Source organism: Passer montanus, unplaced genomic scaffold (assembly GCF_014805655.1).
Source record: "Passer montanus isolate IOZ18808 unplaced genomic scaffold, ASM1480565v1 scaffold10, whole genome shotgun sequence".
In the NCBI taxonomy this organism is placed as follows: domain Eukaryota; kingdom Metazoa; phylum Chordata; class Aves; order Passeriformes; family Passeridae; genus Passer; species Passer montanus.
In genome coordinates, this window is record NW_024356505.1 from 6342527 (window position 1) to 6366968 (window position 24442).

The 24442-nt window shown below is 45.5% G+C and overlaps 3 protein-coding genes across 9 annotated transcripts in view; 1 reads left to right on the forward strand and 2 right to left on the reverse strand.

Moving 5' to 3' along the window:
* Positions 1 to 624: 624 nt before the first annotated feature.
* RPL15 (ribosomal protein L15) lies at positions 625 to 6072 on the reverse strand. Of its 2 annotated transcripts, none has more exons than XM_039710478.1 (4): positions 5940 to 6072; positions 4320 to 4501; positions 2869 to 3005; positions 625 to 981 (listed from the first exon to the last, which is right to left on the reverse strand). In XM_039710478.1, the coding sequence occupies exons 2-4, from the start codon at positions 4489 to 4491 to the stop codon at positions 676 to 678; spliced, it is 615 nt and encodes a 204-aa protein (XP_039566412.1). In that variant the 5' UTR covers positions 4492 to 4501; positions 5940 to 6072; the 3' UTR covers positions 625 to 675. The 2 variants fall into 2 exon arrangements, with proteins under 2 accessions (XP_039566412.1, XP_039566405.1); XM_039710471.1 differs by having other exon boundaries at positions 4320 to 4504.
* A 78-nt stretch (positions 6073 to 6150) lies between these two features.
* NKIRAS1 (NFKB inhibitor interacting Ras like 1) lies at positions 6151 to 23075 on the forward strand. 3 transcript variants are annotated; one of them, XM_039706721.1, is made up of 5 exons: positions 6151 to 6282; positions 7110 to 7203; positions 7905 to 8029; positions 15616 to 15857; positions 18703 to 23075. In XM_039706721.1, the coding sequence occupies exons 3-5, from the start codon at positions 7936 to 7938 to the stop codon at positions 18940 to 18942; spliced, it is 576 nt and encodes a 191-aa protein (XP_039562655.1). In that variant the 5' UTR covers positions 6151 to 6282; positions 7110 to 7203; positions 7905 to 7935; the 3' UTR covers positions 18943 to 23075. The 3 variants fall into 3 exon arrangements, with proteins under 3 accessions (XP_039562655.1, XP_039562647.1, XP_039562665.1); XM_039706713.1 differs by having other exon boundaries at positions 6151 to 6174; XM_039706731.1 differs by lacking the exon at positions 6151 to 6282 and adding an exon at positions 6948 to 7031.
* A 342-nt stretch (positions 23076 to 23417) lies between these two features.
* The window catches only part of LOC120501019 (ubiquitin-conjugating enzyme E2 E1), a 45658-nt gene continuing 44633 nt past the window's right edge, over positions 23418 to 24442 (reverse strand). For all 4 annotated transcript variants that reach the window (XM_039706651.1, XM_039706668.1, XM_039706660.1 and 1 more), the window contains one exon: positions 23418 to 23626. In XM_039706651.1, coding sequence (XP_039562585.1) covers positions 23529 to 23626 — 98 coding nt within the window. In that variant the 3' untranslated portion in view covers positions 23418 to 23528. The remainder of the gene's footprint in view (positions 23627 to 24442) is intronic.

Sequence of the window (24442 nt, forward strand, 5' to 3'; positions counted from 1 at the left end):
AGGTTTCAGAAACTGTCCCCCCTCAATCTTGGCAAATGCCTTACCTACTACTCTAGTCAGTTTTTTATTGTTCAGCCTAAAACCTTGTCATTCTTTGCAATATGCCCACATTTTTAATACTGTGCACTGCAATGAAGAGAGCAAGCTTTACATTTCCATTCTGTGCTTAGCTGATTTAGACAATGTTTGTAGCTGGAAGGCCTAAGAGCTGGTTTGACACTGAAGTACAAAAAACCAGAACTTGAAAAATGAAATAGCCATTAGTATTTAATTACCCATAAAATATAAATGAGCACTTTCAGTTTACATCTCATTGCACAAGATCAAAGCTGGCCTTCAGTCCAAGCACTGGACAAACAGAGACCCCAACCTACAAACAGCAACTAAATAAACTCAGACCAAGAGAAAAAAGAACATGGACCAGTCCCTGGACTTTCAATACACACTGCACACGTCCTTCCACGTTATCAAAAGTGAAACCCATCACAGAACTCTATACTCGGGGCCTACAATCTCCACAAGTATCAAATTACATTTTCAACTGCCCGTCAAAATATGGAAACACCTGAACTGCAGGAGAACTCTACGCTTATCCACACAACGCAAGAAGCAGCAGAAGCACTGTTAAGTTGAACAACCTGCAGGATCTTTATTAGATGGCCACGTTTACAAGGGTTAGCGGTAGCGGTGCAGCTGCAGGGTGTTGCGCCGTCTCCAGGCGGCGCGGCGCGAGCCACCGATGGTGTGGTGGAACTTGTGGCCCTTGCCCAGCCCGCGGCTCTTGCGCCCGGCTGACGTCAGCCCGCGCATCTCTCTGTGCTTGTGGACGGGCTTGGTGATCCATTGGGTATCGGGGTTCCGCCTGATGGTCTTGTGGAAGGGATCGATCAGGATCACTTCAAAGAACTTGTAAGTGGAATCTTCACCCACCCAATACGAGTTCAAGACTCTCAGAGCGCCGCAGTGACGGCCAGCACGTTCCTGGAGGAAAAAAATAAATGCAACGGGCTGTAAAACCATGGATGCAGGGCACTCTTCATGCAGAAAAAAAAGGCTGTCTGGATTCCTGCATGAAACAGGTTTTAAAGACCATGAGCAGGAAGGTGCTCGGTTGACAAAAGAAAGAACTCTGTGTACACAGAAGCACCCAGTCAGTAAAAACACAATGTTAAAAATAAATTCAACGTGAAGATGAAGAGCATGAGCTGCACTTGGGGTGACGGAACAATCTTTTATGAGAAGTTATGAAAGACTGATTAATTTCCACATCCAAAGCTACAGGGGAGAAAGAAATTTCTGCAGAGTGTAAGCCTGTACTGGTAGGAGTAAAGGGATAGCTGATGCAACAAATCTTTGTACCACTGCTGGTGTATTAGTGTGTGCTATTCCTACCCTCACTCGTGGTTAGGAAGACACAATCTTAGTTTGGAAAACAAAATAAAGCAGAAAATAGCAATTATGCAACTCAATCTGCTTCTCCTGTCAAGAATAGTTTATTTAAAACACATTAAGTGTGTTTAATTGTAGGACTTTATCATCATGAGGAAGCATGAACCAATGGAACCCATTCATCTTCTTCCCCAGTGTGATTTTAACCTATTGTTACAGGCTTTCCTAAAGAGCTTGACTATTTTCTGCACACGGAATAACATCTTTTCAAGTCCTTTTATTCTAGTGTGAGAGCAACACCTGTATGAAATATCAGAACACCAATCACCCTCAACCAGCTTCTATTCGAGGATGGGAGTTCCAACTGAGGCTTTGCATTTCTGTAATCTGAAAAATTTAAGTCTTCTGGAAAGACTGTGTCAGATTCAGAAAATCTGAAGCTAAAACTGAGGGCAAATCACCCCTTCTATAGCTCTCCTAAGTGAGCATGTGATTAGCCATCAGGTATCTGGGAATAACACATATGAAGAGAGTGCCATCAGCACTGAAAACAGAACAGCATTTTTAATTCAAACTCATCACCAGTGTTTCTCTTAAATAAGCATGACCCATTTATATTTTTTCCCTGAAAAAAAATCCCATCATATTCAACTTGCAGAAGTCACTCAGCAATATTTTCAAAGTCCTGAGAACAGAAAAGTCTTCTGCTGGAAGATGGAAAAGAAGTGACACTAACCCTTCTTCCACAATGCCTAGTTTGAGAATGCAGCCTGCTATTATCTCTAACCCACTGAAAGAGGGGTTTTTTTTGTAAAGGTGAGAACTCCATCTCTTCCAGACTACAACTGTGATAGCAATGAAGCTTACAAGATCTCATCAAACCGAAGTTTACATTTTGAGTATTTCAGTAACAAGATCTCACCTAAAAATAAGTTAACCACCAAGCTGTGTGCTTGTGAGGTACCAGTTTTTTATCAAGAAGCAGAAGGTCTCTGGCACACTGCCTTCAGCTCCTGCAATACAGCTAAGCGTGCTGGGCAGCACTACACAAACAGGTGCTACAGGCTTTAGGACAGGAACTCACGTGTACTTTGTGAAAGGACCATCACCTACAGCTGGTGATCCACACCTTAGCACGTGCAAGTTCTTATTTCTCATGCCCAGCTCTTTATTTTACTGTGGCTCAGACTAGTTACATGTTTTTCATAACAAATATTGTGGCATACTTGAGAAGTATGAACTTCACCAGACCACTCAATTGGTTCCCATAGGCCCCATTTTAAGAGTCTGAATATTTTTTTATTGTCTCAATAGTTTTTCAAGACTGCTGCTTTCCTGCCACCATTATTCAAAATCTTACTAACAGTTTATTAACAAAACAGCTGGTTTGGTTCTGTATTTTTTGTCTCTGAGTATTTTCAGCTTTTACAGCCTAAAACTTTCCAACGCAAATTTGTGAGCAGTAACCAAAACACTCACCTCTGCTACAGACTGAAGACTCCGGGCAAACTTGAGCTGGTTGACACCATGATGCACAGGTTTGCCATAGGTTGCACCTTTGGGGACGGGGCGTTTGCGGCCTCCACGGCGAACGCGGACACGGTAAATAACGTAACCTAGAACAAAGAGCGGCTTAAGAACCACAGCACTTCTAGCAGCAATTTTCATTCCTGTACTGCATTTCCAATCCCTCAAAATTTACATGAAGTGCTGCAACGCTAAGTCATTTCGCCAATTTTTACCAAAATATACAACTTGAGGAGGATAGTGCAAGATGGTTTTGTTATTTTCATTACAACTGAGTAAGGAAAGTGATATCCTGATGCAACTGGTTTTGGCTCCAAACCACTATGCAGTCCTAAACCAACAAAGATCAGCTACAACTATACTATAATACAATCATTAAAAAAACCCCACAAAACCACTACTCAAACTGCACAATTCAGATGGCAGCACTCAAAAAGTACTGAAGCACAAGCCATCCACAAACACTGCTGAAATCTGGTCACTGAGAAATGACAAAGCTAGACAGACATGACAGAAGTGTCAAGTCCTAGCTTTTTATTTGCTTTGTGAATAAATATACTAGGTTTTTAAATGGATTTTCACAAGTTGCACATGGATGGCCACTTTTCCCATTTCTTTCCCTGACCAGTATCTGCTTTTCAATGACAGTACAAACTTCATCATCTCGCCCAAGTGCATGCAGCTGCAATACAGTCATAATATGGCTTGGGTTGGAAGGAACCTTAAAGATCATCCAGTTCCGGACAGGGACACTTTCCACCAGACTAGCTTGCTCAGAGCGCCATCCAACTTGGCCTTGGACATTGCCATGGATGTGGCAGTCACAACTCCTCTGGGTGGTCTGTTCCTGTTCCTCACCAGCCTCACAGTAGAGTTTCTTCCCAGTATCTATTAGTATCTAATCTAAACCCGCTCTTTCAGTCTGAAACCATTTCCCTGGTCCTGTCACTACATGCTCTTGTGCAAGTCTCTATCTAGATCTCTTGTAGCTCTTTTCAAGGTGCTAGAAGGTCACAGTTCAGTCGCCTGAAAAAAGTCAAAGTAACAGATGACAAAACCTGGGTAGAGTAAGGCCATCCCCCAAACCTAGAATACTAAAGCCCCTGCTCAATTGTGTGGCACTAACATTGCACAAGAACAAAAACTGAGGCCAAAGCCCACTTGATCTTTACCTGCCAGAACAGCAACCGAGGGCACAGATGTGAAATTAAGTGAAGTTAAGGTGTTATGCTGTGGGCACTGCTACCAACTGAGGACATTTACGATATTCTGTTCACTTCATACAGGACACTTCAGTTTATTGGGGGATACTCCACTTTCCGACTCTGCCACTCTGCCGTCACCAAAGGAAGCCATGTCACTTGATTGTGAGGCACAGGGACCTCAGCTGTGCGTGCCCTTACCTTGCTTGGCCTTGTAGCCCAGCCTGCGGGCTTTGTCGGGCCGCGTGGGGCGCGGGGCGCGGTGCAAGGCCGACAGCTGGCGGTACTGCCAGCAGCGCACGCGCAGCAGGAACCGCATCACGTCCGACTGCTTCTTCCTCCAGAGCTCCTGGATGTACTTGTAGGCACCCATGTCTGTCTACCTGCTGGACAGAGAGCTCAGTGAAAACAGCGCACCAGGAACAACTCCCAGTCTGAACATCTTCCAGCGGGGCACTGCACCAAATCTCTCACGGAGCAGCGCTGAAAGACAGGGAGCTCCCACGCTCCCTCCTACCACTGACACATCTGGGAACACGGATCACACCTGGCAGCCTCCAGCATGACACCCTGCAGGCACCATTCCAGCAATTCTCTTCCTCTTCTATTCATTCTGGAGGGTTAAACTCCTCAACTGAGAAACTTTCAGCAGCGCAATGTCTGATACTGCCAAACCCAACAAGTAACATTTGAATTGAGTTTTGCGTACAAATCCATCAAGGACTGTGGGGAGCGTGGCCTTCAATGCAAACTCTGACTGCAGTCAAGTTTGTACTTCTAAGTGAAAACTTAACAGTTTTATTGGAAAGTGGAAGTTTAAGTTGCTCAAGAAATGAGCTGGAATGGGACTTTTGCTTCCTTAGAGCTACTCACACCGTGCCTCCCACACCTCAGGAGAGACAAGGCCTTCCTCCACATCTGCTGAAACTGGGCTTGGAGTAAAATGAGGCACTACTGACCGTGTCACACTAAAAAAGAAGTGTCATAGCTCAGTATCTTACTGCTGCTGACATTTGTGTTCTGCTCCACAGATGCCCTGTGGGTTTTGATAAAGTTATTTTTAAAAAATCGTTTCTGCTGGGCACCATCGGGGATAGTTTGTATAGACTTCAGCAAAGCCAAGGATCAAGACAAAGTTCTTACAGGTCACATTTCGTTCTTATGAAAGCAGTGATTATTACAAACTCACTCTTATGAGCTGAGTATGTCTTAATTATAGGAATATAATATGAATATGTCTCAAATGAATATGTCTTAATAGTTGAAGGCGTTTCAAAAATCACCTATTACTTTATTTTGTTATCATGTTTACTGCTGTTTTCCTAAAAACCTCTGAGGCCTTACACACCCGCAGCAATCAGCACGTGTACCTGATCTCCATCAAGCCCCCACCCAGCTCACCATCAGACACACGCAGCTCACTTTATTTACATTAAAAACACGCCACGAACAGTTCGGGTGTGATTTTGGGTACCCCTCTTGTTTGAACCTGCCCAGCTCATCCATTCCCACCCCCGGCCACCCCACCTTTTCACGGCCTGATGGCACAGAAAACCCCCGCGATCAAACCGCAAACCCGGAGCGATCCGGGGCTCGCCGTCTGCCACCGCCCCGCACCCGCTCTGCCGCGCCAGGGCCACCGGGCTGCCGCGCTCCCCTCCCGCCCCGCCGAGGCGCGGCCCGCGGGCCCTCCTCCACCGGCCTCCCACAGGCCCCGCGCCGCAGGAGCAGCCCCGTCCCAGCCGGGGACGGGCGGATGGGCGCCCGGATCGCGGGATGGGCGCGGATTGAGGGAAAGGCCGCGAGCGGACCGGCCCTCACCTGATGGCGCCCAGCGACGGAAAGGAAAGGCCCTACTTCCCACAAACCCTCGGCCCACAACACACTTCCGGCGGCGGCAGCGCTGCCTCATGGGAAATGTAGTCCTGCGGGCGTGGGGCCGCGCGTCCCTCCCCGCCCGGCCCGGCCCGGCCCGGCCCGGCTCGGCCCGGCTCCGCTCCGGGCATTTGGTGTCGCTGCTGGGGCTGGCGCTCGGCCGGCCGGGACGCCTGTCCAGGTGCGCGCTCGCGGCGGGGGGCGGCCCCGGGGGCGCGCTCGGGGGCCGGGCGCTGGGGCACGGCGAGATGCGGCATGCCCCGAGACACCCCTTCTCCCCAGCGCCCAGGTCAGGGATTGGGGGGAGACTTTGCTTAAAACCCTGAAAAGAAGCCTTAAAAATATATCTCTAAAATAATAATTGTTTTAAAAATCGTAAGATTATGAGGAAAGTCTGAGGGAGCTGGGCTTGTTTAGTTTTGAGAAGAGGAGGTTGGGGGGAACCTCATCCCTCCCGGAAAGGATGACTGCAGTGAGGCTGGGGCCGGTCACTTCGCTGTGCCTGCACTGAGAGGACCAGAGGAAACGGCCCCAAGCTGAGACAGGGGGGACTAGGTTAGGTGTTAGGAGAAAATTTTTCACTGTTAGGGCAGTCAGGCATTGGGAATAGGTTGCCCAGGGAGGTTGTGGAGTCACCATCCCTGGAGGGGTTTAAGAGGCATCTGGCTCTGGTGCTGGATGATGCGATTTAGTGGTTACGGTGGTTGATGTTTGGGCTGGATGCTCTTAAAGGTCTCTTCCAATGCAATTACTCTATTCTATTCTAAATAATAAATACTAAAGGGAAAAAAAAAAAAAGCCCTAAAACCTTATCAGGGGAGGGTAGGGAGAGGGCACCATGCAGTCCCTGCTCTGCAGGCCCTGGCTTTCCCCGCTGATCTGCTCCTGTCCCTGCTCCCCTCCCTCCTGCATGTGGCACGGCACAGGTTGGATGGGGTGTTGAGTGACCTGGTCTGAGTGCTGGCATCCCTACCATGGCAGGGGCTGGAAGGAGAGGATCTTGGAGCTGCCTTCCAACCCAAGCCATTCTATGATTCTGTGAGTCAAGCGTTCCCAGCCTGCAAGTCCTTTCTGCCTCCCTACCTGCGGCTGCAGGATGACCTTTCTGTTTTGCAGTGTATGCTTTTCTGAGCACCCTGGCTTGTGAAGCATTACCTGGTTAAACTGGAATTGAAGCAGGACAACGCCAGCCCCTCCTGGTCCAGAAAAGGTACTCTTCACCTCTCTTTGTGGGAAGTGGCTCCAAACAGCAGAGTCAGGGCCTGCTGCCCTGCCATAGCTTGCTGGCAGAGGGAAGTGCCCCAAGCTGCTGGATGCCTCCTGCTAGAACCACCCCCCACCCATCAAACTGCTTTAAAGCAGACCAAAAAAACCTGCTTTCTGCCTTTGCTTTCCTGTGCTTCTGCCTTTAACCCTCCTGTTTTGTAGCTCCTAGTCCATAAAAGCTAGAAACTTTCTATCAGCAGAATAAAGGGGGAGGAACCACCATTTTCTTGCCACCACATTTCCAGAAGCCATCCTGGTACCATGAGATACCATCAAGCCCACTGCAAACCCAGGAAACCCAATAATGCCATGCACACACGCGCCAGCAAATGCAGCCCCTGCCCTGGGGGTGTGCATGCTCCAGCACTCCCAGTCTCCCCGAACCTGACAGGACAAGTGTCGAGCCTGCAGGCAAGCATCAGCACCACTGGCAGCAGCCTAAAACCTGAAAAAAATGGTGTGGGAGGAAACTCTAGTCCTAAAAATATCAGTCGCTGGCGAGCGCTGGGAGGGAGCTGTGCCCCCGCTGCTGCTTCGCGCTTTGCCTTGCGCCTTCCGTGGGCTCGGCTCCCATCCCCATCCCATCCCCAGCCCCATCCCCATCCCTGCACTGTGCCAGGCTCACAGCCTCCCGTGTCTGCACAGGGCTCTGCCGTGGAACCAGCCCTCGGGAAGCATGGGAAAGGGCTACAAGGTGGTGGTTTGTGGAATGGCCTCAGTGGGAAAGACTGCGATTTTGGAGCAGCTTCTCTATGGAAAGCATACTGTTGGTGAGACATTTTTACTTTTGGGGGGTGGCTGTTTCCTTTTCTAGCATCTTGGTCGGTGTGGGCCCCAAAACACCAATAATGGAGGACTGCAAACTGCGCTGAGGTGAAGGAGGAAATTAATACGGTTTTGGGTAGCATCTCTGGGCTGTTCTTAAAATTCACAGTCCCTTGCTTATGGATTTTTAAAAGAGTTGTGGAGAAGAACCCGTTCTGTGATGTTCCCAGTAATAAAACACAGGAATGTTTAAAAAGAAACAAACACTGAAAGTAGGTGATGTGCCTGCTGCGTATTTACAAAAGAAATATCTTGTTCCCTGAAAGGTGCCGTGGATGCCTGAAAAATAAATAGCTGTCACATGATGAGTGTAGACACTGTTTAGACTTTTGTTTCATCTTCTTAAATCTTTATTTTGCTTGGTTTTGGCTAACATTTAATCAAAGCTCTGGAAAGAAAAACAGCTCAGCTTTAGGTTCCACGTTCTCTGCTGAATTTTGAAGGCCAAGTGTCTCCACTCTCTAAGAAATCCCCACGGGGAAAACAGACTTGACAGAGGATCAGGGGATGCCTGATATTTGCTGTGCACAAAAGAAAGGGAACAAAGGCAGAGCCTGCACGTTTCCCTCTGTTTCCACATTTGGCTTTGAAAGGAAGGGCAATGATCATCAGGCTGACAAATTATTCCTGCCTCACCTGGAAACAAGGGGTGGCACCAGGGCTTTGACAGAAGATGTTTAGTCACTTTGCATTTTTTTCTTGAGCCGGTAAATTAGACGTCGGGATAAGTTGTTGGATAAACACAAGGATTTCTAGCATGGTGCTTTGCAGCACTGCACCTTTAAAATGTGTGGATGGGAGGAATTTGCTGGCAAAGCGTGATACAGAACTGTGTGCTAATACCCGTGTTTAAAAGGAGGATTTCCTCTAATGTTGCAGCAACATCTGTTTCCAGCATCCTACTGAGCGCTAGGCACGTAGCCCCGTGTAGCTTTCAACGTGAAGCTTGCAAAGCTTTGCAGGCTGGAGGTTTTTCCCTTTGCTGCCGCCCTGCCTCTGCTCTGTGCCGGGCTGGGTGACTGTCAGAGACACCCGAGCAGCATGAGCAAGGCCACGTTACTTAAATCGTATTGCCTTGCATTAATTCCTGCCTCCTATTAGCAACCCCGGCAGGAAGGATATTCGGGTGTTGCTGATCAGAGGAGCTATTTATGGAGCCAGCCATGTACATGATTATACAACGTCATGGACTCTGGCTGACATAACCGGAGGGAGGCCTCGTGCCTGGGGTTTAGCCGTGGGTGTCCCTCTGTCACTCCCAAATGCCCTGCTCCAGCTTGGCCATTGAGCAATGCAGACCTCCCCACTGCCCCCCCTGCACTTAAAAAGATCATTTTTCCTTGTCTGCAGCTCTGCTCTTATTTTTTGGAGTTACTGGGAAGAAACAGCTGATAGCAGATGGAGAGTGCAAGGGGAGAAGGAAGAAGGTAGTTTCCTGTTTTCTGTGATTTTGGTCAAATCATATTCCTAAGACATTCTGAGAAAGAGGGCAAGTAGCAGAGACAAGATGAAGGTATGGAGAGGGTCATTACAGAGCTGCTGCATCCCCAAGAGATGATTTGCCATGGCCCAGCAATTTTGATATCCCTTCCACAGGCCATCAGGCACATTTGAGGGGATGGACCAACAAACTGGTGCTTTTGGCAGTCCTGCTGGGTGGTCACCATCCTCCCTGCCTCTTCCTCAGCACATAGGCAGTTGTGGCAGGGGTTGGCAGGAGTATGGGCTGGTGAAAATGGTTCCCAGAAGACCTTCAGCTACTGTTCCACTCTGTATTGATTTAACTGCTGAACTGCAGGGGCAGGATGCCATTGTGAGGATCTCACTACACAAGGACAGAGTTTGAGGAATGGCGAGTCTTTGACTGCTCCTTAGCTGAGCTGCTTTAAACTGCACAATGGTGCTACCATTGCAGGGGTGGCCTTTCCACACCTGAAACATGATTACAGGATCCTGATCCTCGTTTCCTAAAGCTTGTGAGCTCCAGAAAGCTGATACGTACATCTTGGCTGCTGGCCTTTTTGGCTGGAGGCAAGAAGGCACTAGTGTGTTTGCTGAAAGCCTGTCTGTTCAGAGCCAGCCAGCAAGGCAGCTCACCAGGCAGGGCAACATGGACACAAGCTGTTTCAAAACCTGTGCTTCCTGACTGACGTCAGGAGCAGCTCTGCGGCCGCTCCAAGGGCCCAGGAGCCGTGGGGAGGATGGCCGAGCCAACAGAGGGAGTCTTTCCATTCTGATGGCAGGCACATGCCCCTCTCAGTGACAAGAGGCATGCTAGAACTTGGTTGGAGGCTCAGAGCACAAGGTCTGCTGCCATTCTCCGGGGTGTCGCAGCCCCTGTCGCGAGGGTCTCCTCCTGGCTGTAAATCAGCCACATGTCTGTCAATGCTCACGTGCCTCCTGTTGACTTTCCTGTAAAAAGGAGTGGTGGCACAGCTGGTGTCAGGGGGGTGATTAGAGTCCGTGGAGGTTTCACGCTGCTATGTAAACCCTTGGCTTTGAGCCCGTGCTCCTGGCTGTGTGCTAGGTGATGATGCTGTAAACCCAGTGGCACTGTTTCTTTTCCTAGAAAAACAAGCACCTTCAGGTCTCCCTGGTTTGTCATGGATGAAGTCCCTGAGTGCCACTGTTACTTATGTGGCCAGCAGCTAACACTCTTCCAAAGACACTAAGATTGCTTGAGGTCAAAGAGGAAAAAGTACTCAGGAAGGAGGAATACCCTAAAAAAGGACTATCTGTGTCCCTGTAGCATGTGAGCAATGATGTCTGGTGTTGGATTTTGTGCTAGGCTTTAAACTGCAAGGGAATTTGCCTTGTGTCCCAAGATGGGAAAGGAGAGGACAAATAGATGAGAGACACTCTCAGAGCCACGTAAAATAATGTAGCTATTGCAATGCAGACACTCTCGCCAAACTAATACAAGGAATTAGAAAAAAACCAAAAGGAAATGTTTGAAATGGGTGCAGATTTAGCATTGAGTCATGTAGAGACTATATTGCCATAGGTCAGGACAAATAGTTGCTGAGGATTGCACATGTGGATGTGGTACAGATACAGGTACAGCAGTGTGCCCAGGTGGCCAAGAAGGCTGATGGCAGCCTAGCCTGCATCAGAAATGGTGTGGTCAGCAGGGCCAGGGCAGAGATCATCTGTGCTCAGTCTGATGAGGCAGCACCTTAAATCCTGTGTTCAGTTTTGGGCTCCTCTCAAGAAAGACATTGTGGGGCTGGAGTGGGTCCAGAGAAGGAAATCTAAGCTGGTGAAGGGAAGGCTCTGGTGCACTACTGTGATGAGGAGCAGCTGAGGGAGCTGGGAGTGTTCTGGCCAGAGAAAAGGAGGCTCCAAAGGGGGATCTTATTGCTCTCTGTAGCTACCTGACAGGAGGGTGTAGCCAGGTGGGGATCGGTCTCTTGTCCAAAGTAACAAACAACAGGACAAGAAGAAATGGCCTCAGGTTGTGCCAGGGGAGGTTTAGATTGGATATTAGGAAAAATTAGGGAAAGGCTGCTCAGGCAATGGAGCAGGCTGCTCAGGGAAGCGGTGGAATCACCATTCCTGGAAGTGTTAAAAAATCAGATATGGCACTTGGGGACATGGTTGAGTGATGGGCTTGGCAGTGCTGGTTGAACAGTTTGACTCGATGATCTTGGAAATCTTTCAGCCTTAACTATTCTATGATTTGGTGATTGTCTGGTACCTGGGATGATCTCTCTTTTTGTGACTTAAATGTTGTGTTCATCCAAATCCTCCACCTTGCTGTCCTGAAGAAAGAGAGGCCAGTTTTATGTCCTCAGTCATGAAAAGGGTCCTTGACTAGCAGCAGGAGATTGTCCCACTAAGTACCTGTGGTACCTGGCACTGCTTGGCCTGACCTCTCTTGACCAGGCTGGCAGGAGATTGCTGGCTTAGCTTTGGTACAGGACATGTCTGTAAAGATGGATGTTTTTCCTTCAACAGTGTTCCTGTTCAGTGATGGTGCAGAAAGGAGCCTTTCTTCTGCCTTAAAAATATTTCTGGCCTCTCAGCCTACACTAAAACTTATCAGCTCAACAGGAGGAGATGAGAACTGGCCATTGTAGAAAACTTATCTCTGCCTCCTGGCTGTGTAAACAGCTGGCATGGTCACGTTACTCATAAGCAGCTACTTCAGATCCTCTTGCTAGCTAGGAATGAAAACACCATATATTACTGTGGTAGAAGCCATAATGAGAGAAATTGCCTCACTTGTTCCAGCTGGAGGGATTTGGGGTTTTGGCTTACACACTTTGGATGTGGAGGCTAATTAACCTAATTATGCATTCATAGAATCATAGAATGATTTGTGTTGGAATGGACCTTAAAGCTCATCTTCTTCCAACCTCCTTGCCATGAACAGAGACACCTTTTTACATCTTCACTCCTTAAATTAAAATTGCCTGGTGATAGAGTTGCAGTCAGCTTTGCATTTTAGAAATAGTTGAAAATGGAACTGAATGTATATAGCTGAGGGTCAAAACCTGGCTATTTGTTGGTGGGACCAGTACTTCCGTAGCAGCTAAATCTAATCAGAACAGCTCCTCTTGAGGTTTGTCCAGCTCTTTCCCAAGTCAGGGATCCTCTGATACACTGTCTTTTGAGATCTAAATAAGAAAAGCCTGTTATTAACATAAGGAATAGCAGGTTTTAGGAGCTCTTTGCTGAATTCCTCTGGAAAAGTGGAAAAAGAGATTACACAGGAGATCTTCAAAAGTACTCAAGAAGACACAACATTTGTACTGTGTTAATGTTCCATCTGGGAACTTTTGAGTTTCCATCCCTCTTGAAATTTTGATTTACTTAGGTATTTGCAGTTTATCTGCTGTGCCTAGCCTAAGTGTGCAGTATTAGTATATTGAGCCTTTTCTTTTCCTCATTGGGAAGCCACAAGGGGTTGGAACAACACCCAATTTGTGACAGAGGCTTCCCGTTGCAGTTCCTCTGTGGCAGCAGTTGGTAAAAAACAAAGACCTTTCTCCCTCTCCTAAGATTTGCACCGGCTAAGTAGGTGCTAGAGAGTGGCATCACTTCTGTCTATTCCTCTTTTCCCTCTCAAAATTTTTTATATCTTTAGTTTTCAAAAGAAGCGTGACATTGTGCACTATGTTGTTATTCCCCTTCACCCCTCCAACTTCTGAACCTGAAAGCTGGCCCACTGTAGTGCTTTGCTCCACAGAAAAACTAGACAAACTGGCAGCAGTCTGCAGGACAGGAACTTCCCAGCACAAGCTGCCCTTGCCCACCCAGGTCGAGGTGGTGGAAAGATGCCTGAGGATGCCAGTGAAGGGAAGGAGAATCAGGATCTTTGTGGCAGGGAGGATGGGATGGTGCCAGCACCTTTCTAGGACAATGACTAGTGTTCTTCTCTTGCAACAACTTGCCTGACCCACTTTGAATGGAGACCTAGGGAGTGTTTGAATTGGATGCTACTAACAAGAAGTATAAATGTCATTGTCAGCAAGGTACAGCTGGTACATGGTCTGGGCTTTAGGAGCAGGACCTAGAATAAGGTGACACAGGTATTTCTAAAATAATAAAACATTTCTAACTTTACTTAGGAGACCACTTGCATATACTCCCTCCCCCAGTGCATGTAGATGAAATTTCACCTCTGGAATGTGATACTGGTGCATAAATTTCAACTCCCTCCTAAGTGCCCCCCTATTTCACATCAAAATTTGTTGCTCTATTCTGCTGAGTTAAGTCCCAGGTCTTAAATTTTCCTCTTAGTTTTTAAATAGGATGTTAAAAGACATACTTTTCACTGCTGCTTTTAATGCCATTAGGAAGAGATTGTCACAGGATAACAAGGATATATTAGAGGCTGTTGGATTACAGTGTAGCATTTAGAGGATGAAAAACTGTACGATATTATTTGTTGCTTTTAAAAAAAGAAAGCTTAGGTAGTTATGGTTCTTTCCTTCTTGCCGAAGCCATGTTTACTGATGCTAGGTATTTCCTTGGCCTGTCTGTACAATGCAGCAAGGCAGAGCAAGAATATAGTGCTGTGTCTAAACAACAGTGCTATATCCAGAAAGGGCTTTGTTACTACCTCAGTCTTTAAAAGTGCCCCTTGAACACATTCTACAATCACACAGGATGCATTTGTGCTTCCTCTTTTCATTAACCTTTGCTTTGTCCTTCTGTTCTTAGTTTTGCTCCCACACATTAGCGTGGCTATATTTGGAGGCAAGATAAATTAAATCTTTGGAAACCTAATAAGAGTTTGATCTATGAAGACTGCACAGAGAGGGGCAAAAAGAACAGTTTGTGCCACTTTCCTGCACAGGAATGCTGCATACATCACGGCAAACCATCAGCGTGGGTGGAATGCTTTAGCTTGTTTGTCAATGTGAAGTGTTTTGAATAGTGTCACTGAATATAGCAAAATCCTTATTTTCATAGGCCAGATAATCCCTTGTGTTTTCTTAAACAATACACTAAAAATGGTCCCTTTTTGGCAGACAAAGAGAATAAAGCAGGACTCATTATTGTAGTCCTGCAGCAGCAAACAATTGTATATAGGAGTGCAGTGGAGGCAAAAACGTGTGTTGCAGAGGGCTTATATGAATACTTAAAACTCACTCTGAAAGTGGCCCAGCTACACTATACACAGATTGTTTCAATTATGCACCTGCATCCAGGAGGAACACAAAGCTAAGGTGATTGATGTGTTCGCAGGTTTGGCTTAGGAAAAAATAATTTTGATTAGTTCAAAGCAAGCTGCCTTGAATTAACCTCACATTTACTGTGTGGAGAGGAGGAAGGAAGGAGGACCACTATGCTGATAGTCAGGGTGGAACAGGTGATACATGTATGAAAGCTTGTTACCTTGTGCATGCTCTTGCCTTGCAGTAAATGAACTTGTTCCTATTAGCAAATCTGAGTCATTTTAAATCCCTAGGGGATGAAAAAAAGCTAACTGTGTATTTGAGTAAATAGAGGATGGAACTTTGTTTGCCTGCAAACATCCCTTTCTGGCTTAATTTCACGTATTGGTTAGTTATACCACTTAATACACATTCATTTCCAGAATTATTCCTTTGGCTCCTGCTTCTGCAGTATGATCCAGCTCATTATGAGGAAAAGTAGGCTTAAGATGTTAGTACTTGACTATCTGGTGTTCCCTGGCTGTTGTTCCAAAAGGGTATGTTTGGGCAGGCTCGTTTTGCAGCATGTTTGGCACAGAACTGGTACAACTGGGTGGTTGGAGTTTAGAAAACTTGGGAGGAGAGCATATATCTTATCCTATTCTGAATGTGCATGTTGCATAGGTTAATTTTACAGGCATAATCATGTGCTTACATATGAATGTATTTACAGTGGAAATAGCTAGTGCAGTCATCTATGAATACAACCCTCCATGGAGATGCCAGGCAAGGTCAAGGCCTGGTCAAGTCACTCTGTAAAACAACACTGAAAGCTACTGTGGGGAAAAATTCTGCTGCACTGCAAAGGATTCTTATAGTGAGGCTGTACTTACAGCAGTGGAACGTTCCTGCTTGTTTTCAAACAGGCTTAGAAGAGGGTGCCACGATGGAAGATGTGTATTTGGCATCGGTGGAGACAGACCGGGGCGTGAAGGAACAGTTGCGGCTGTATGACACCAGGGGTCTGCAGGAGGGCGTGGAATTGCCCAAACACTATTTCTCTGTGGCTGACGGCTTCGTGCTGGTGTACGCCGTGACCAGCCTCGAGGCGTTCCAAAGAGTCGAGCTGCTCAAAAGGGAGATCGATGTCTTCAGGGACAAAAAGGAGGTAAAGGCGTGCTTGGCTAAATGCTGCAGCAGTGGTAGGAAGTTAAGGTCCCAAAGGCCAGCTTTTGTTTCTGTAAACGTTGTGTACAAAGGAAAATGAAGGTACCCACAGCCTTGGGCAACCCAGCAAAAAGGAGGCCTTCACATGCCAGGGAAGCTTAATTCACATGCCATGCAGGTCATGCAAAACGATGGGGATTTTTTTTCGTCCTTATTTCCTGTGCTGCAGCTAAAATTGAGTCAGCTGAATGCACCAGCCAGGACAATTATGACTAATAAAACATATGGTCTACAGCAGTGCAGGCTCATGTTTTTTTAGATATTGTACAGGGGAAGTCAAGTGCATAGAATAATGTAACGAAGGGTATTATCTTTGTTTGTTTTGTATTCATGTACTTGATGGCTCACAAACTAGTGTAATTGACAATGGGTCTCCCAGACATTAGTCAATTGGCAAAGCAGCTTTAATGTATTTTAACAACCATATTGAATCAATTCAATTGTGTGAAATGACTGCTCTATTTTCCCTTAGAAAGCAGCTAGTGTTTTCAGCTGACAGCGTTCCAGCTTAGCTAAACAAATATAACTTGCATGTGGCATTAGCATTACAGCTTTTCCTACAGTATCTATATTCTGGAGTAGTTTTCCCTGTTAAATGTCTTTAGCCTACAGCTTTCCAAATGGCTGTTTTATGCTGTTTAAAAGAAAAAAAAAAGCATGAAGAATTAATTGGATAATGGTTGGGAGGGACTTTGCAAAAGTGTAACTTGTTTTGTACTGACAGCACACAGGGTGGTAGAGGAAGGCAGGCTCAAGTTTGACGGCAGATGAATGTGCAGTCACAGCAGAGGTATGTTAGGTGGTAGGGCTGGTGTGAGCTGCACACTGTCCCTGTATATCAGGGACACAGGAGTCAAGCACAACTCCCCTGCAGGGCAAGGAAAGGTGGACAAGCAGGAAATTTTTCCCAGGCACTGTGTTTTGTGATGGCCCTGATTTGGTACCATACAGCATGTTGTAATGCAGAGAGGGAGTCACAGCCCCGACAGGATCTGTGTCCTGCTCATCTGTGTTACCTGTCAGAACTCTTCTCTCTCATTGCATGCAGGTATTTTAGAAAAAAGCCAGTTTGCTTATCCTTTTGGAGAGCTTCAAATTGTGATTCTGACTGAGAATCACTTTTTTAACATGGTTAAAAAAGTGGTGGCCACTGTAAGATGGATAAAATAGTTTTCATTCCAATGATTTCCATAAAAAATAGGCTTTAAGATATACAAGGTGAGACCAGGAGTCCTACCTTAAGGTAAACTGTTAATCAGCAGATTAATGATTCTGTGACTTAAAGTCTGGGCTCCGCTAAAATGAATTCTTTACTGAATTGGGGATGTATCTCCACACATGGTTCTTCTGAGCTGGCAGAACTTTAACTCGTTGAGTGGCACAGTCCCCTGTTGTGTGGCAGATGACAGAAAGCACTGATGGCTGGTTCCTTGCCTCTGCTGGCTGTGGGGGCTCTCCAGCTCACACCTGAAAGCCTGGCCAAATTTTATACTAAATAGAGGTTTTGTTCTGCTACACTGACAGAGCTTTGCCATAGCTAAAATTCAGATGGAGCATGCAGTAAATACACATGAAGATTATAGCTTCTTTCAAAGCCTTCACAGAGGGAGAAAATACCCCTAAGCAGCATTTTTCCAAACACCCTGGACTGCTGTAGAAAAGAAAGGAAGTCTCAGACCTCACAGGAACAGGACTAACATCTCTAGCTGGAAAGAAGCAGAAGGCATTCTTGAGTTAGCCTGAACAGGAAAGAGCAAGCAAGTGTGGTCACAGCAAACCCCACAAATCATCATCAAGAGAGGACTTTTATCACTAGATCTTTGTCAAACCACTAGTGTGCAGATGAAAACAGAATTTGACTAAGGACCTTGAACTAAAAATGTAGGCATGGTTTTCCCCTAAGAGCTGGTGCTAGTAAAACATTTTAGGGAACAGTTAACTTAAAATAAGGAGGACCGGTAGCTTCATATGGCCAGCACTGCCTTTGGCATTTCCTAGAGCTGAAGCACTGGGAAGGCTTCATGTACCTACTGAGCTCAGCCACGCTGGACTGTCTGGGTGAGTGACACAAGTTACTGGATGCATCCTTACAACTGCAGATCTGAGTTAATGGAGCTGTGCTGCTCTTGAAACTGCTCCCCAGAGGATGCTGCTGGTGCTCATCTGTGCCTCTCAGCACACTGTCCCCTTCAGCCCTTGGGGTGGCTCTTGGTGCCTGGGGCTGGGCAGCCAGCAGGGCTCAGCTGGGACAGGGGCCCCATAGCCCAGCCTGCCCGGGCTGCTGGCACGGTTGGCTTTATTTATGTTGTGCGATAGGGCTTGGGAAAGAAACAAACTGGGCAAAATCCACCACTGTGGGATCCAGGCTTTCTCTGCTGCTGTGCATTTTTTCATCTCTCAAGCATCTGCTGCTGTGACCTACTCGGATGTCATGCTCTTATCATTTGTCCAGGGCAGCTCAATTGCCAAGTAAGTGGAGAATAGGGCTGTTTGACTTTGGATCTCTTGGCTATTGTTTCCCTTCAAGCAATCATTGAGGGCGGGAGTGGGGTGGTGAGAAGGGGAAGTCCTACATATCCTATGATTAAAACAAGCTTCTAACCCATAAGTAGATGAGGCTAATTCAAATCCCAGACCCTGATATTCCAATCTACATGCAACTTACCTTGTGCCAGTGCTAAGTTACAGAACAAGACTGAACTATGTTGCTACTTGCCCACTGTTTAAAAGGATGGTGACTGGTGGATGGTTTTGGTATCAAGCTCACCCTCTTGTTTGGTTTGTAGGTTGCAGTTATTGTCTTGGGGAACAAAACTGACCTCCTGGACCAAAGGCAAGTGGAAACAGAAGCAGCACAACAATGGGCACGGGCTGAGAAAGTGAGACTGTGGGAAGTGACTGTGACAGATCGGAAAACACTGCTTGAACCCTTCACCTTCTTAGCTAGCAAACTGTCCCAGTCCCAGAACAAATCAACATTTCCCTTGCCTGGAAGGAAGAGCAAAGGGAATAACTGTGAAAACTAGACTAGCTTAGCATTGTCTCCTGCTGCCAGGTCACAGTCTAAGTCCTTTTTGTGCCATTTGCTTCTTGCAGTTTCACTTAAAGCAATAATATCATTCAGCAATAAAATCAGCAAGCTTACAGCTAAGAGGTATCCTTCCTTCTCATAGACTTGGCTTGGAAAAGCTGCTGGTGGTAAAAGCCTCAAAAAGCACTTTAGGAGAGCAGTTATTTTGTAGTCAGGGTTATGGAGGAGGAAGGGATAGATGGATACCTCTCTAGCAGGGGCTTTTACTATGCCTGGATACAGCCATGTTGAGGGACAAATCAACAAGCTTACCAGTATATAATCCCCCTGCACATCTATAGCCTGTAGTCATAAAAAGTATTAGCTGCAATAAAGCATTCAATTTGGAAAGGTGATATATTTGAAATGGCAACAGTTCTTTTACCTTGACCTTAAACAGGGCCACAGGGCTTTTTGATCCTGCAAGAGGCTGAGATCAGTGTCTTGCTGTAGGAGAAGGATATAGAGCAGGAGGAACAATTACCAGATTTAGCCACTGATGTTTTGCTAGTGTCTGGAAGAAAAAAAAACACCCCCCACGTCTTCTGGGAAATACCCCAACATGAACCTTGTCAACAAAGTCTAGTAAGCAGTGCTTTCAGGTCAGGAATTCATTTGTGGAACCAGAACAGCTCTCAGAGCACTCATTGATTGAACAACCACCTAAGGACAATATAGCTGTGGGTTTGTTCCAGTATGTCCACTACAAATCCCATAGGTGTCCCACATTCCCATAGGTGGTCATTTTACTGAGAATTACACTAACTGATTTTGTATAAGCTGGGCTCTGCTTAGGGCACACTCACCTGGCTGCCCAGGCAAGTGCAGCAATCCACCCTCCCTAGGCCAGGTAGCAGCTGGAACAAAGCTCTGTATGACTCTGCAGGTGGGGCTAAGGAGGGTAGGAGGCTGCCTGCCTTTTTGGAGAAGGCTGCCTGCCTTTCTGCCTGGCAAACCTGTGTGCTGCAGGAATCTGCTGTCCCAGGCCAGCCTGGCAGTAAACTGAACAAATGGGGATATATAGAGCGACAGAATGAGCAACTTTTCCCAGAGACAGGGACCAGTTTTTGGCATCTAACAACCTCCTGTACTAACTGATGCTAGCTTTTCTTTATATTTGAAGGCAAGAGCAGAGAGAGGGAGTGAAGTACCCAGTTTCTGTATTTTCCACTAAATTAATCCTCTTTTGAACAAATACTGAGAATTTCACTGTGAATCAGCAAAACCACAAGCATTATTTGCACTGTCATATCATGACTGCTAAATAGTGTGCTTAATGATCACAATTAAGCTCATAGTATTGCTCTTCCTGAATACTGATTAATAAAGCCTGTCAGCATTACTAAAGTCTGTCAACATTATTAATGTCAGAGCACCAGTACACTTCACTAAAAATTAAACAGGAATCTCTACCAGTATAATGAAGGTAGACGAAACTGTTTATGTGCTTTGCTCAATATAGTTTGCATTGCTGTGGCCAAGGAGTAAGATAAGAGAGCAATTATGAATGAGCAAGCTCTTGTAATGCCCTCCTAGGAACACACAATTGTTTCCACACTGCAGCTGAGTAAGCACAATAGCACGACCTCTGTGTACCTGGCCAGTAAGAGTCATTGTCCCCAGCGCTGCTGCAGGATGACACTCCCTCATCACTCATTTCCTACTGAACACACGTGTACTCCAGGCTTCTCTCTACCCAGAAGGCTCCATATCTACCTGCATGCTTGGGAAGCGGAGGTGACTTCAGAGCAGCAGTGGTTCACCTCCTTGCTGCAACCTCTTACCAAGGAATGGGTCATGTTCCTCTTCTTCAGCTCTGCAGAACCCTTCTGGAAGGGACTTGAATCAGCCTTGGATCAATCAAAATAAGTGAAGATGTCCACTAACAGCACATCACTAAAGCTGACCCTTGAGCCAAGGGAGTGCAGGTTGACAAGTCAGAATGAACTTAAAATGCCTGGAGATGGAAAGAATGGGGATGAGTGGTTCCTGTCCAGCTCTGCATGCTGCAGACTTTGTGCCAATTCTTCTGCCAAGACTGATGTCACCTGTAGGCTGCCAGATCTGTGCAGTGCAAGTGTAGCTTGCTCACTTGCTCCACTGGACTCCCAGGACTTGACAGTGTTTTAAGTCAGGCAAGAGAAACAGTATCTTCTAAATGACTAAGGTAATTTTTCCAAATAGGCTACATAAAGGCAAACACATTTTCTTTGATTTGGCTAAATGTAGAGTTTAAATAATTCGAGGCATTCAGATAAAAAAAGAAATCACCACCCACTGTTTTCTTTCATAAACTTACTCCGATGTTTTTCTAAATATCATAGTGTTTTACTGAGAAGTGATGGAAAATCTAGTGTCTCCTCTGCAAATGATATGCACACAGTGGCTGGTACTGAGTAAAAATGAAACTTGCTGTAGTAGAGTTTTACACAGGGCAAATAAGCAAAGTACAGAGTATAACGTAGTAGCTAATGGGCAGAACATTTATTTTGTTCTTCCTATTCCACTGACTCAAACCCTGTTCTAGGTTACTGGGATCACTTACCTTCTGCAAAACCAGGGTCACTTCACAAGATAATGGAGAAAACTTATTATATGAAGAAAAACAAATTAGTTTTGTTTGAGAAAAATATCTTTCTCTATTCCTCTAAAGCCTCTACCCTGCTGAATAGACACTGTACAAATCACTCGCCCCCACCAGTTACAACAGTTAATTTGACATGTCCTGGTGGCACAAAGAAAGAAGCTGGCAAAAAACTACTGAGATGAAGCCATTTACCTATTTACTCAGTAGAGGAGAAGGAAAGATCACCAGAGGTGCTCCTAGTGTGATGTAGCTATGTGCCAAACAGGTAAACAGCTGAGGGAGCTCATACCCCAAAACATGCACTGTGTCAAATGACAGCAGTTCAGCTGATGGGTGTACAGTGCTGCTACCCACCCAGCGAAGGAACGGACACCTCTAATTAACAGATTACTTTGGACCGAGTTATATTTGCTCTGTATCTAGATAGGAAGAGAAGTATGTAAATTAAATGCATACAGAATTTATTTCAAAGTACCAAACCAAGTCTGAGAGCACAGGTGGCCACCCAACACTCACAAGAATGTCGCGAGGTGAAGCACTTGCCATGAAAAATGAATCTGTGCTTCCGGCCTTTACCTTAAGGGAGTGGTCAGAAATGCCATACCCACAATTAACTGCCCTGTTGCTACACACCTCAGTGCAAACACTATGTCTCTAGGAGATAATCTTTATAGGTAGTTAAAGGATGTACAGATACTCCTTTACAGTATTGTCTGCTACCTTACTCTTTCAGGTGTGAGTAGACCACTCCACCAGAAAAGCATCAACACATTCTTTCCTTCCTTTTATTTCCTGTCTCTTTCCGTTCCAGATAGCTTACACTTTTCTGGTTGTACTTTCAAACAACATGGCAGTCTTGCAGAAGCAACACTGTGAAAATTTAAGCTAAAAAGTAACTATTGTGGACTCTGTGGCAAGCTATCTCCTCATGGCCAGGTCCCTGCACAACACCTAGTGAACAGTTGTAAAGGTCTTATGCTGTCATTCACTGTGTGGTTGTCTAGCAGTGTCTTCCTAAAACAGCAGCAGTCAGTGCACTCACCTGCAGATCTCCCTTGTCCATAACCACAGCATATATCCTCCAAAGCTTACAGAGACACCATTCTGGCAAAGTGACAAAGCAAAGGACTAAGCAGAAATCTTTCCTTCTTATTTTTTTTAAACATCTTTTTATTAGCACAGTAACAAATGCAGACTTAAGTAGCCCACAACATACAACCAATCCACTGAGTGACTCCTATTCCACACCTTACAGTTAAACAGCTTAAGGTATTTCACTACAGGTTACCATAAGTCCTGATTAAACCCTTTATTCTTTTCACAAAGATAGATTGGCTTATAAAATAATACATTAACTACTTCTCATATCATATATGAGGCCATATATCCACCTCTCCATATCACAGATCATGAGATGACAGTCTTTAAAAAGGATTTGTTAAATACCAATGTGCCCTCCATAGGGAAAAAGAATCCCAACATCTTTTTACAAAAAAAAAAAAGAAAAAAAAGAAACTGAACTCAGAACAAAATAATCCCTCAAACCCAAACAAACAAAAAGCAGAAACAGTGTGTAGAGTCTTGAAAGGACTTTTACATAAATGTCAACCTATGTACCTGTACAAAATTAAGCTGTTTTAATCTTTTACATATTGCAAGCAAACTGAAAACCAAAGAAGTCTAAGAAGTTTACATTCTTCTCGGTACTATATGTGAGCTAATATTGCTGAACTAATTACAGTCTTAAAGTATGCTATTCCAAATCCTAGCTGTCTACTGTAGCAAGATACCTTAAGTTACAACAACAAAATCTTAGGAAATAAAAGACTGAATAAAATCTGTTATAGAAATACCCTACTCTTTACCAGCACCCTCCCACCCCCCCACCCCTTCAAAATCATAAGCAGCTCTTTCCATCACAGACAAATAATGTAAGAGTTTGACGAAAATCCAATTTATGTAGCATATCTTTTGGTCCATTGTCTGGCCATTCTGTCATGCTCTGCTCTGTTAGTCATATACTGAGTGGCAATGCTTCCAACCAGGGGATCAGCTGAAAAGGAAACATACCGCTTATTTCAGAAAAGTTGCCCAATAAAAGCTTTTAAATAAAGCTGAAGTGTAAATTTCATAGAAGGCAAACACACAGGTAAGGTGCACTGTAACAACCTAAACACTGATGATCTGCATATTCTCTGATTTTGTGTATTTATGGTGATGTACTAATCTGTAATTTAATAGTGTGAAATGCCAATAAAGTTTTAAGAAGTTTAAGACACAACATAAGTCACATTTTGCATTATTGAGGGTTTTCACCAACTCACGCTTTTCAGGTTTATTTTATTCCTTCTAAGGGTGCCTGAGATACTCATGCCAAGCCTACTTGTAACATTGTAAAGATGCCTTCTAGGAAATATAAAATCTCAAGAACGGGTTTAGTAAAACAAGTTTAAGTACACTGTGAAATCTGGCCTTTCTCTCCTCTTTAGATATATAAAAATGCAACCTGTAAAATTACTTTGGAAATTAAGACATATTCCTCTTAACTCTTGTGGACAGCAGGTGGATTAGAGCAGCAGTGATGACTACTTGTGGCATAGTTTGGCCACTTCTTTTAAATGGATGATGGAATGTAAAAGGTCAACCCCCCGTTTTCAGAACTGTTTGTGGCTCTTCAAGCTCTGTTACTGAATTATTGCAGCCCTACAGACCAGCTAAGGCTGCGTTTGGAAGGAGCTTTCATGTGCAGGAGTATCACTTGTTTCCCCATGGGTCAGCCTGAGGAGCAGTGAGCAGCAGGGTGGTAAGGGTTATCCCCCTCCAGCACCTCCAGCCCCTCTCCGACTGCCCTGGAGAGGGAAATGTGCTC

Excerpts from the sequence above, each read along its gene's own strand:
- RPL15 (XM_039710478.1), bottom strand. The coding sequence starts at position 4,491 with ATGGGTGCCTACAAGTACATCCAGGAGCTCTGGAGGAAGAAGCAGTCG. Across the intron at positions 3,006-4,319 it reads GGGCTACAAGGCCAAGCAAG|GTTACGTTATTTACCGTGTC; the intron begins GTAAGGGCACGC and ends TCTTTGTTCTAG. Across the intron at positions 982-2,868 it reads GTCTTCAGTCTGTAGCAGAG|GAACGTGCTGGCCGTCACTG; the intron begins GTGAGTGTTTTG and ends TTTTTCCTCCAG.
- NKIRAS1 (XM_039706721.1), top strand. The coding sequence starts at position 7,936 with ATGGGAAAGGGCTACAAGGTGGTGGTTTGTGGAATGGCCTCAGTGGGA. Across the intron at positions 8,030-15,615 it reads CTATGGAAAGCATACTGTTG|GCTTAGAAGAGGGTGCCACG; the intron begins GTGAGACATTTT and ends GTTTTCAAACAG. Across the intron at positions 15,858-18,702 it reads TCTTCAGGGACAAAAAGGAG|GTTGCAGTTATTGTCTTGGG; the intron begins GTAAAGGCGTGC and ends TTTGGTTTGTAG.